A 13,037-nucleotide genomic window follows, 5' to 3' on the forward strand; every position below is an offset into this window, starting at 1 on the left:
GTTTAAAGTCTCTCAAAAGCAGGAGGGAAAGCGATTAACGGGAGCAGCATCAGGACGCCTTTAAGCTTCCTCTGCTCATTGCTGTTCAAACTAAACTTCAGTAAACACAGTCAAGTGTTAGGTTTTATCCCCTAATACAATTCAATGGCATTACTTTTTTTTTTTTTTTTTTATGTCTGCTTACATCCAAAAACAGATTTTGTTTATGCCTGAAACTCAGGGAGCCGTGTCCTAAATGCCTCAGTCTTTCTGAATTGGTTACATTTTATGCAAAATCTCCTGCCCGTATAACGTCCTCCAGCTAATGTCCTTATTGTAAAACTCACACTGCTGAACAACCGCGCATCCACAAGTGTGAAATCCTTCCCATTTTAATCCTTTGCCGTTTGGGTATTTTGCTAAAAATGACCTCACAAATCAACAGCAGACAATGAATCCAGAAGATGAGCTCTTTCTCCTCAGATGGAATCACATAAAACTGCCGTCATCCGTCCTTCAACTGCCTGCCGGGGTCGGGGGCCCGTGACATCCTATGGGTTATGAGCGCATCTTCTTATGCCGCTTTAGTTACGACGCCGCGTCCTCGCGCACATCAATCCACTCGGCGGAGATGCAACTCGTTCCTCATGCCGACGCCTCGGCGGGGGGAAAAAAAAGTGACGGCGGAAACGGGTTGACATGATCACCTTGTCAGCTGGTGGAGCTAAAATGCTGCGCGAATACCTTCAACCGCACGCACGCGCACAAGCGGAAGCAGCGCACTCCCTCCCGCCAAGGTCAACTCGCGACATCATTAATTATCACTTTATTAACTTTGCCAGCGGGCATCGAGAACGCCATGCCGTTGCTCAGATGATGTGTTGGAAATGAAAATGAGGAGCATCTCGACGGTAGCCGAGCACCGGCTCCATTTAGGGGGGTTGGAGGGAGAAGAAATGAAGGCACGATGGTGGTATGACAGACGGCCGCAGTGAAGGGTTTCACTGTCAGCGCTGGAAAGTGGATGTAAGCGTAAGTCCCACTTCAGCCACCTTGGCCTTAACGCTCTTCGTCAACCTCGACTCATTGTTAAGGCATTGTGAGTTCTATGAAAAAACCAAAAAAAAAAAACACAGATAAAGAAATAAGAGAAAAAAAGTCCAGAGAGTCGCGAAGTAAAGCGCTTCACCCTAAAAGGAAAATCAGTATCTATCTAACAGAAATATACATTCTTTGCTATCAAAAATGAACAAAATGTTGTGAGGTCAAACACACACATTGTACACAACACGTAAAAAATATAATTTGGTAACATGATTTTGTTATTCTGTGTGTTTGTCTCAGGGAATCCGTAGAAAAAAAAGTGAATGATGCATGGCAAAAGAGCTGCATCACATAACCACATCCTAATTGAAATGTATTTCTACTATGCATATTTATTTCCCCCTAACTTTAGGAAATAATTAGGACTTTGGAATAGTTTTTCTATATTCACAATTTATTTAACACGAATCAATGGACTGTGTTTGTCGTACCAAATATTTGCCTCTAAGACTCCAGTGCTGCTGCGCTGACCAAACCCACTAGACAATAATGTGCTGCTTCACTTGAAGTAACTTCATGTAACCTGTACGCTCTATTATGACCCTTTCAAGTAGCAGTATCCCGGACGGACCGGTCCAGGATACTGTAGAAATGCTTCTACCGTCCCACGCGGTCAAGAGGTGACAGCGAACTGACGGTTCCATTTTCCATGAACGCGAAGCAGAACATCATTAATTGTCTCGAATCACTCATTGGAGCATGCAGTTAAATAATCCGCATGCCGCCGCCATTGCCGATGGCATGACTCACCTATGAAGTTGAGGTAGCCTTCTCCTCCCAGGCTGTGAGTGAGGAGGCGGATCATCTTGTGCAGCTGCATGCCGCGGTCGATGACTGCCGTCATGGGAATCATGGAGCTCATGTTGGTGTACATCTCCTTGTCCATCAGCCAGAAGGCCAGAGTTTTATCTCCAACCAACGCCTGAGGAAAAAAAAAAGACACACACACACACACACACAGCTGATCACTTAGTTTCTGCGAGACAATGTCAAGGCAGCTCTTTTTTTTTTTTTGGGGGGGGGGGGGGGAGAGAAAAAAAGGCCCACCTGGTCATGGCTTTCTGCATAGGCGATGCACTTCTCCCCGTAGCGCCTGTTGGTGAGCGTGTAGATGATATTGCCAATGTCCCAGTCCTCATCCTTTAACTCCTTCAGGATCTGCACAATGACAGAGAGGTCTTATTGAAAGAAACCCCCCTCCTGATATGATAGATGTGGAAGTGAGAGGTCCATTTGTGCTCTGACTGATGTCTCAAGCTCACTATTTGGGATCAGGCACTTCTTCCACCTTTCTTAACTTTTCTCTGGGTTACACTTCTTCCTCAGATCAATCTCAGCCCTGACATCTCTATATCCACAGCGGTGAGTTATGTCTCTACCTTTGAATGGTGGTAATGGAGTTTTTAATAACTTCTCTGCAGCCCATGGCTAGTAAGGCATAAGCTCCCCTCCGCCCGAGATGGGCAAGGTCAGAGCCTATCATCCAAACGTTGGGACTCGACAATAAATCCAACTGTGGATGGCGGCGCCCTGCCGCTGGCCTGCACGTGTTTCCCGAGGAGGCGGAGGGGGAGTCTTTCTGCAGCTAAATGGGTCCGGGACCTTTCAGGTTACGGGCGGGGAACGAGAGTACAGCATAAGGATATGCTTACCGGTCTTTTAATAAACAAGGCAAATGCTAGAAAGCCACAGGACAAATATTATTCTTTGGAAGAGAAAAGAAAGTGAATGCCCTCCAAGAACCCGGCGGTGATGGACATGTCTGATTGGTGTGGGAGTTGGCGAGCCCATCTCAGTGACAGGCTGCTGGGTGGAATTGGCTGTGACAGCTGATTGACATGTCAGGAAGCCTTTATATTACTCTACAGAGCCGTAATCCTCTGAGTAAAGAGAGTAAATTGTGCCGATCAATAAGTCTGAGATGAACTGGCCGCTCTGCCTAAATAGAGGCTATCCCCACGCCGTACATCACCATGTGTTCACATCCGCCCCCTCCTCCTTCACCTTAACCCTGTGTGGCCGCTTTAGTCGCAGCCAGCGGCCGAGGAAAAGCCTCCACTTCCGCTCAAAGTCTACATGGTACAAATTCTCAGAGCCATTTATTTTTTTTAATTATTTTTTTATCCCCCTCTTTGGGCTCAATTGTGTCGCCAGCGACACTGGACCACGGCGGCTCTTCCGTGCTTTTTAGCTGAGCATCCATTGATTGTCTCCTAATGCGAAGTGCGGCTCATGCCTTTAGGGGGAAAAGTCTTTCTGTTTTATTATATTAGGTCGTAAACCAGTGGCTTCAGGAAGGCTGTGACACAGCATTTAACGTCCGGCTTTTAGGTTCAATAAAATGCCCTGTGTTTGTTCAGTCTTCAGGGATCTTAATTGCACCTACCAATTTTGGTAGGTACAAAAAGAAGAAAAAACAAACTCTAAAAACATTTGACCGTCTGTTATAAAACTTTGAGTGCATCTTTTAGTTTTAAGTGAGGTTGGACCAAAGTTTTCTAAGGTAAATATATATATACAATAGAGAAAACTGTGAAAACCCAGGTATTTGGATATTTTCTGTATGATCGGTAATGGCGCAACAGTGAAATTGTCATTTTGTTTAATTTTTAGAATTATAAATGTTGGAGGGGCACGTTAAGGAAGGAAATCTTGACGCTACGAAAAATCGACATAAAAATCTGGTAATAAGTATTTAATTGAATATCCAAAATTAATTACCAACAGCTACCTTGGATATCAACAAAGCCACACACACACACACACAACACATTCTGTCGAAACTCTCGATGATTTGTTCATACAAAAACGCCTCTTAGAGAATCTAGTGACTGCTACTATAATGCCAGCATGTAAAAGCAGAGTGACGCATGAAACAACAAGTGCTGGAGGTGAATTCAACAAAATTAAATGGCATCCGTCGACAGTGCAAAGAGTTGTTAAAGCACCATTTCCAGACATCAGCCAGACACTAAAAGCTTGACCTCAGGTGCATCCTCCATGAAGGCATTTACCTTGTTTCAAGATGCTGAAAGTAAAAAGAACCACGGGAACGCCATGTCAAGGTATCAGGACAGCTTTTATATTGTCCTGACACCAATCCATCAGAGAGAGGGGGAGGACGAAGTGGAGAGGCGTTAAAGGAAGAAAAAAAACAAACAGCAAGTCGGCACAGACCCTGACTGAGTTAAACCGGTTCAGGTCAGGGGGAATGGAGGGCTCTCAAAACAGTTTGACCAAAATAAAATAAGAGGGCGAACCTTTGCCAGTGAACTGGTGATTCCGTGAAAAAACATAAATACTCTCGAAGCTCACTTGTGGAAAAACAGCAGAAAAGCAGAAAGCGAATGGTGCGGATGTTTAGCTCTCAACTTAACCCTGATGGGAGCAGCCTCACACTGGTAATTATGAAAAAGAAGACATGGATCTCCAGAAATAAAAGCATTTTTAGCCCTCTGTTTACAGCCGCCTGCAAAAATATCCTATTTTAGTTTCTGCTAAAACTTTGGACCTTCTACACCAAGAGTCACCAACCTTTTTTGGTAATGAGAGCTACTTCATGGGTCCTGAGTCATATGAAGGTCTACTAGTTTGCTAGACTCTCCTGAAATAACAAACTCTTAGAGTTACACATTATTATTAATGATACTCATCTACTGTATGTGAAGACACTTATCAAGTTAATGAGTTCTCAATAATGATCATCAATGACTTAACAAGGTTGGACAAAATTGAATTTCAGACGCAGCTCAATGAGTTGTACAATTTTTCGTGACCCCCGTTCTACGCGTTGGAAAGGGGACAAATAAAAGGCAGCCACTAGGTGGCGTGAAATGGCGGAGCCAACGACTGGCTGGAAGAGTTCACCGTGACTTGAGAGAGGTGTCAGTAAGATATTAGCACCTTTGTGACATCACAAAGGGTAGATTATTTATTTTTATTTTTTTATCAAATGTGGAAGCAGCCCAAGGCATTTGTTTTTATTTCAAGGGAAATTACTGAGTGGCTGGAGACATATCATTGAAAACACATGCAAACCGACTTTTGCAGGATATCCTTATTATAGCTTAAATAACATTAAATGACGTGCAAACGGAAAAGCATCTCCAAATAAATGCACCCTCCTACACCATCAGCTGAGAGAGCCAGCGCTACCGGTCTGTGGAATCTGTGGAATCCCAGCCGCCTCCACCTCCGCAGACAATCGCACGCTTTTACATATTCTTATACGAATCATTGCGATTCAATTCAGCTGCCCCGGAAAAAAAAAAAGAAAGGGAAAAATGATCAGGGGAGCAATTAATCTGGGACTGGGACCGCTGGAGTGGAGACGGGAGCGACTGGGTTGACGACTTCCCTACCGCCGGCTCACCCCCAGCAGCCTCCCTCCCTCCTTGCCTCCCTCCCAGCCCAGCTTCCTGGCGCCGCTGACACGCCACTTCATCAATGATAATGAGCAGTGCACAAATCTTACTTTACAAGCCGGCTGTCATGAGCCAAGCAGAGTGCCCAGATTAATTAGGCAGAGCCGGAAATAAAAGTAAGGAGGGGCGTAAAAGGCAAAAAAAGAAAAAAAAAGAAGAGAAACCAGCGAGATGAGGTCATCTCGGCGGCGCTGACACGCTGTGACTGATTCAAGAGGCTCGGTGCTGAAGTCACATGGCACTGGTGGGGAAAAGGCTGTTGATGCTGCATGTTTTTTTTTTGTTGTTTTTTTTTTACATTCGGTGCCGCGACCCCGGTGTCTCGTCCCGACTCCTCGCTTGGCAAACACGGGCGACAGGAAGTGAGCTCGCCATGTGTTGATTCACACGTCCGGGGCCGAGGAGCACAACAGTCAGTGCCACGAATCGGGCCGACGGCGCCTTGCTGTTTATTTATCTGTTTTACAGTTTGTGAAAATGAATTAAGGCTGCCAACGTTTGCTCACATGCTTGCGAAGAGGCCTGCGATGCGTGAATCAGCTGACGGCGGCAGCGGGAGGAAATGAGCTTATTAGAAATAAAGAATGAGGTCGACGCGCCGCCTTCGGAAGGGAGGCGAGGAGACACTGTGACTGGGTTCGGTGCTGAACTGATACCAAGTCGGTATTATTGTGCGAGTAATGCCAATATCAATACCAACGCTTGGCTTATGAATTTCCTCCTTAGATGGAGCGATACGCTCATTAACTTGAAATTACTCATCGTGACTGTTGATCGTATTGCTCGGCGGCGGAGCAGGTGTCTCTGACTGCTGGCCTGGGATTCGCTGAGCCAAAGGAGGAAGAGGAGGAGGAAAGAGGAGGAGGAAGTGGAGGAGGAGGAGGAGGAGGAGGAGGTGGAGAGATGCATGATGTGAAAGGAGCTTTGTCAGCACAGATGGATGTAAAGTGGGCAAGTACTAAACAGTGAGGAGGAACTGGTACAAAAGTACTGGTGCCGTGCAGTGTTAGTCTGGAACAAAAATACAAGCGCAAAAAAAAAAAAAAAAAAAAAAAAAAAAAAAAAAAAGAATAGCAGTGAATGTGAAAGCTGGCTGTATTTCTTGGAATCTTATTTCGTGTTGGTGGTCAGGTAATTGTTGATGTGGCGTAGCTGCGGCCAGCTGATACCAGGCAGCCAGAATTGTGTAAAGCCATCCTAATTGAAAGTGTTCCTAGTTATTAGTTAGTATTTTTTTTATTTAATTTTTTTTGGAGCAAAGCGTGGATTTTTTTTTTTTTTTTTGCTGCGAAAGTAATGAGTCGAGAGGCGTGCAGATGGACGTTTTCATTCTATTAAAAATAAAATGGAGAACAGAAGCACAAATTGGCCCTTTTGACTCGGAGGCCGTGGAAGTTGAAGAGCAGGGGTGGAGGTGGGGGGTGGGGTTGGGGCGGGAAATTCTCCGCGTCACGTCCGTTCCCCTCGTCCCCCCCCCCCCCCCCCCCCCCCCCCCCCCACCACCACCACCACCACCCCACCCGCACTCTCGCTGCCTCTAATTGTTTCAATTACATCTCAATCTCGGGGAGACGGCGGGCGCGAGAGTGCGGGCGGGGGCTTTTGTAACATTATCCATTAGGAGTGACAGTGTTTTTATGGTCACTATCAGATCGAATCGCCGGTAAAAACTGGCGGCTCGCCGCCTTATCAGCCCGCTCTCATTAGGACGTCTTCATTTTCCCGCCGCCCTCGAGTCACATCAATCAGTGGCGCCGCCGACCAAAACCCAGCGTGAGGCGCCGCCCGAGGAGCCCGAGGCGAGAGAGAGAGAGAAAGAAAGAGGGGGATTTATCCGTAGCGCACGTGTGAATCTATAAATAACCCCGCGGCCCCCTGCACTGCACCCGGTCCTCCTTTGTCTCCCTTATCCACCCCCCCCCCCACCCAAGCCACCCCCTCTCCATTTTCCCCCCCTCCCTCTCACCCGTCACCGCCGGTGGGTGGGTGGCTGCCCTCCGCTCTGCAACGCTTCCCCCTCCCCTCCACTGGAGGCTCCACTTCAGTCCATTCAAATCCCTCCCTAATTGACACTTTGTGGGGAAGAGGCAAGGCTAACCCTGAGTGCACTTCACTGACTAAACCCTGGCGTGTCCATGTGAACGCTCCCCTGTTTGCTCGCACGCACACACACACACACACACACACACAAAAAACATGAATTTTGCTGCTCTCTTTGCCTCCGCCAGGCGTCACTGCTCCCTGGGTGGGGGGGTGGTGGTGGCGGCAGTGGTAGTGGTGGTAGGGTTGGGGGGGGGGGGCATGGCATCGCTGTTTAAAAGGAGAACGGCGGCGGCGAGGACTCTGGAGGAGCGGGCAGCCGCGGGAAACCTGGGCCGGCCGACCGAGGAGCAGGCTGCGACTCAGTGGTTGCAGCACCACCCGCCGCGCCGCTGCGCCGCCGCGAAAAGCATCGCGCGGGAAGGTCAAGTCTGGGACTCTCTCTCTTTCTCTCTCGCTCTCTCTCGCTCTCTCCCCATCTCTTCCCTCTCCTCCACCCCCTCCTCCTCCTCCTCCTCCTCTTCTTTCTCCTCTTCTTCCGTCCTCGCCCCCGAGCAAAACCCACCGCTGTGAGAGACAGACTTGATTAACGATGCATAGACTTCCCCCCATCGCGAAACACAAGAAAACCGTGGCGCGGGAGGACGCACGCGGTGCCGAGGTCACACACACACACGCGCGCGCGCTCGCACTGCTTTTTCCCCCCACAAGAAAAAAATAAAATCCAGCAAACACAACTTCTGCAATGTGGGCTCGCCGATAAAATAAAACGCGCTGCCTTCCATGAATCTTGGAGCAGATTAATCTCTTTAGGCATTCTGCAAACAGGCTCTTTCCCCCTACCTCAAATATCAAATGAGAAAAGGTCTCCAGTCGATCCGCGCGCACACTCCACATTGTCTTGTTTTTTTCCCACCTGGAAAGCCAAACAGACGCTCCAAGTGGTGACCCGCTGCTTGTTTTCTTTCGCCTCTTCCAAGAAAACGGCCTTTATAAAGTGGCACACGCTGATTTCTTGTAGCCACAGCGTGGCACAATAAGCTGGTTAACTTGAGACTTGACAAAAACGTAACCATATGTCAATGTGTATTCTTGACATTGCAGTTGCATGGACCAGGGGTTGGCAACCTGTGGCTCTGGAGCGGCATGCGGCTCTGCAGTGGCTCCCTTTAGTGTTGAAAATAACAACAACAACCTTATAACATGGAAATACATTTGCGGAAAACGCTGGAAACAACTTTCGCCAGGCCTTGTGTGGCGCTGCGGTTCTTTTCCCTGAAGTCGGAAGAAGAAGGAGACCTGAAGCCCGGTGTATTGACAGAAGTAGCAGCTAGCTAGCATAGCATGGCGAGGACAGCAAAGAACGCACGCAAAAAGACGACGACAAAGTTGAACTTCTGCTTCGAGTTACTTACTTACTATTTCCGCCATCTTTGCGTCGTATCCACAAAGTTTTTTTTTTTTTTTTTTTCTTTTTTTTAGCTAATGCTTTGCAGGCGCTCAGAAATGCGGCACCCAATGAGTGCCTGGTAACCCTGCTGCATTTTGCAACCTAGAGCGTCAGATATTGTAACGTTGGTGCAAACATCAATCACCAGTCGTTTAATTTCCAGCGGAATACTTTATTTTGGCAAAATTCCCCACAGCCTCAGGTCTCCGTCACCCTCTTAGAGGGGCAGCATAGTGCCCCCCCCCCCGGTGACTGTTATTTGATGGCAGATGGGGCAAGATGGCTCTTTTGATAGTGAATGTTGCCGAGCCGTGGCATAGACCATAAAAATGCACTTTGGCACTTTCTGATCCTACACAGAGTCAAATCTGGACTTTTATAGCAGGACTTTGCAGCCATCTGAGCTGACAGCAAGAGAAAAATGCCTCCCGGCGAAGACAAAAAAAAGGATATAATAACTTCAAATTTGGCTTGTGATGGATGCCAGCACATGCAAGCATTTTCCTTTGTGGTACTCAGCCCTCAACAGCGTCGTTACAGACGGCGCAGTGTTTTCCCACTGTGAGCCATTAAGTGCTTTCACTCTAGTGGGTTTGGGCTCAAGTGGCAAAGCTAAAGGGTGCCTCAACAGTCGCTGCAAAGGACAAAGGACATTTTGCACCCACAGTTTCACATCCGGTCTGAAAGTGGTGCTGAGTGCTGCAGCGTCACACCATGGAGTCATTGTGTTCGCATGGAACAAGGTGTGATTTGATAATCACAATTCTTTAGGGCATGTAGCACCGAACACCAAAATAAAGTTACGTTGGCTTTTTGGCACTGGTGACATTAGCATAAATACCAGAATAAGATACCGGTTTTCTTTTATTTTTTTTTTCATTTCCATCAAGGGGAGCAGCCTCGCTCCATTAATTATCCAAAAACGTGATTAGCGTGATTAACTCGCTGATCACAACCTCGGGCAAAAAAATGCTCAGTTAGAGCTTTCTGCTTCGTTTAGTTAATGTTGGCAGGGGATGAAACGCAGTAGTAGAGAGGCGGGAACAGACAGCAGGGCTGGGAGAGGTGTCAATCATGTGTGGTTGTTGACCACCTGCACTTGACCCTTAGGGCTTCCCCTCTACTTTGCACAGGTATGTTTAGGCAAAGGCTCCCTGTATGTGTTTCTGCAGAGAACAAAGAGGCTGGGTGAAGTGTAGTGGCCAAGCAGCCCTTTAAATCGAGATTCTTCAGGGCCACACTGCAAACGAACAGGTAGAATGCTTTCCGAGTCTGTATCTTTGGCAACCAAATGCAAATATCATCCCGTGACGGAAGATCTGAAAATGAATTCCTGAAAGTCTTGTTTAGTAGAGGGGACATTTCAACTACACTACACCTGTCGACTCTGTGCTGGAAGGTAAAGGGTAAGTTAAGGGTAAAATTGTTTAAGATTCAGCTGATGTTCAAACTAGTAATGACTTCACAGTGCAGCTAATGGAACTGCCTGCATGCACGACATGACCGTTTTTGAAATAGACTGAATGCAGGAGCCTAAGCAGATGCGCCGAGGTGATGAAGTGAGGCACCTAATATCTGACAATCAAGAAGATGATGAAATGGAAAAAAGAGAAAGAGAAAATAAGCAAACAAACTATCAACTCTTGATGGCATTTCTTTTGAATAGTCAGTATAATATGACAGATACCAGGCAGGTTTTTTTTTTATTTATTTTTTGAAATACTAACTCTCTGCAAGGCAATCTCCATGGATATGTCTTCACCTCATTTACACCTTACACACAAATTAGAATGTACAAAGTAAATGAAGCTGAAAGATGCACTAGATCAGGTGGGGAAGTCATGAATGTCCAGAATCAGTGGGACCAAGGACGGTCACGCTCTGCTGCCGTTTCATGAAATTTATTAATGGGAATTCCATAATTTCATTTGAGGATTTTTTTTTCCCCTTGTACAACTGCGGAACCGAGTGTGGGCGGTAAAATAACTGACCCTTTTCTTCTTCTATTCATTACTTAGATTAACCTCTGAGCTTTCTGGAATGACTGGAGTCAGGACTGGAGAATGACGCTGCTGGAAAAAGAAAGAAACTACCTGCAGTTTGAAAAAAAAAATATGAAGGGGTTTAAATCCAACAAAAAGATAACATATGGCAAATCCATACATTACTCAGTAAAAATTGCTGAGGAAATCTGACAATGATTATTCAGCCACATTAAAAACCATCAAAATCGTCCACTTGCTGTTCGACTCTTAGGTGTGTTTTTCTCCTGCCTTCGTTTTCTGCTGCGGTTTTGCGTGTTACATCATTTATTCAAAACTCCGTGACACAAAATGAGATTTCCATTTGCACCACAGGTAGAGGATGAAAGTATGAATTAGCACGTTTATGCAAAAAGCACCGCCAGAGTCTGATAATGTGGAGGGAAAAAAAGACATGACTTGGTTTCTGATTGTTATATTTAAAGAAAACATTCAAATAGAGAAAAAGAAATAAGTGCTTTCTTTCACGTGAATTGAGCTGAAGATTAGACCCTTACTTTACCGACCTACTCACATTTGAGAATACCTGTCAGAGAGAAATACAACAGCTAATAAATGAAATCTTAATTATTAAAACATCTCACTTGGCTGCTGTCGTCAATGTTCCTTCCTTTCCAGAACTTAAAGGAAGAATTAAACTTTAAACATGCTGTACATCAGCGTACTGAATTAGAAAAAGAGAAAATGGCAAAAATAATTTTTCACGTACCTTGACCAGTCAACGCTTTCATTTCACTTCCTAAGTGAACACTCAAAGCCTTAAGTAGGCAGCCGTGCGCCGAGCGCCGTGTGACCACAATTAAATAAATTGATTGGGTAATTTTAAAGGGCTCTTAGCCTTTATGCTCCCAACTTGCGTTGTAATTTCTGAGGCACACTAGAGAGTGCAAAAAGAGAGCAGGTTTCTCCAAAAAAAAAAAAAAAAAAAAATTAGAAACGAAAAAGAAACAAAAAAAACATTTGTGATCTCTACTTAGAAAAAGTTTCACACTTGAACAGCAGCCTCAGCTGCAATACACCACAAAGGTGTTTAAAGGCTCCCTGCGTGCCCTGTCACTCCCTTTATCTTTCATCCCTGTTTTGAAAGCAAATGCACCGTGTTTGCTCTTTACAGTACGTGCTGCTCTGAAAAAGACAGTTTCTCTGAGAGCGGCGGGGACGAGATTGCATATAAAAAGTGTCTGTACAGAGGGGGACGCGCACACACACACACACACACACACACACACACACACACACACACACATTCACAAGGACAGGGATGGATTTAGAAGATGAGATTCATCTCACCTGAATCCACTTGTCAGGAATGGCCATCGCCAGTCGGTAATCAAAACCAAGTCCTCCCTCCTCAACTCCGCGGCAGAGAGCCGGGATCCCTGAGACATCCTGAGAAAAAGTTACACCATCGCATGTCACACTTTTATCTTTATGTGGATGGAGTAATTTATCACTGATATTACGTGTTGAAAACTCAAAAACAGCAGTGCAAAAAAAAAAAAAGTTAGTAAGTTATGGCAATTGGCTTTGTGCAGATTGACTCAAGTGTTCATTTTGACAGCAAAATTAGATTTTTGTTTTAGTCTTTTGACTAAAACATTATTTAGTTTTCGGCGTCCAGTAGATTTAGACAATTCCTGATATCTCCGCACAACAGTTTTTACAAAAGTGTTCTATTTACTTTCATGTGTCCAAATGTCCTGTCGCCTCTTCCTCCCCAGTGTTGACGTTTGGTCTCAAACTTGTCTGTAGCAGATAATCTGTGTGTACGTACTACTTAACTTCCTGACCATGTTGCTCGAATTGGTTTTCTTCCCAACTCCTCCCGCCACTTTCTAAATCCTCATTTCCTTCCGCAAACGATATGAGCTCTGATTGGATGTCGTCTCTGGCAGACATTTTCATCTCGTTTTTATTTGTTGACGAAAATGTCAATACACCACGTCTTAGTCCCTGTGAATACATTTTTATTTAGTTATCGTCTTGTTTTAGTCGGGG

General features: G+C 45.7%; 1 protein-coding gene across 2 annotated transcripts in view; it reads right to left on the reverse strand.

Annotated features, from left to right (window-relative positions):
- Positions 1 to 13,037, reverse strand: part of gbe1b (glucan (1,4-alpha-), branching enzyme 1b) — an 82,264-nt gene that overhangs the window by 38,140 nt on the left and 31,087 nt on the right. For both annotated transcript variants that reach the window (XM_076036794.1, XM_076036795.1), the window contains 3 exons: positions 12,330 to 12,428; positions 2,131 to 2,241; positions 1,834 to 2,005 (listed from right to left, as the gene is read on the reverse strand). In XM_076036794.1, the coding sequence (XP_075892909.1) occupies positions 1,834 to 2,005; positions 2,131 to 2,241; positions 12,330 to 12,428 (382 nt within the window). The remainder of the gene's footprint in view (positions 1 to 1,833; positions 2,006 to 2,130; positions 2,242 to 12,329; positions 12,429 to 13,037) is intronic.

Source organism: Nelusetta ayraudi, unplaced genomic scaffold, assembly GCF_046127955.1.
Source record: "Nelusetta ayraudi isolate G7.1 ecotype Tasmania unplaced genomic scaffold, CSIRO-AGI_Nayr_v1 ptg000048l, whole genome shotgun sequence".
Lineage (NCBI taxonomy): Eukaryota > Metazoa > Chordata > Actinopteri > Tetraodontiformes > Monacanthidae > Nelusetta > Nelusetta ayraudi.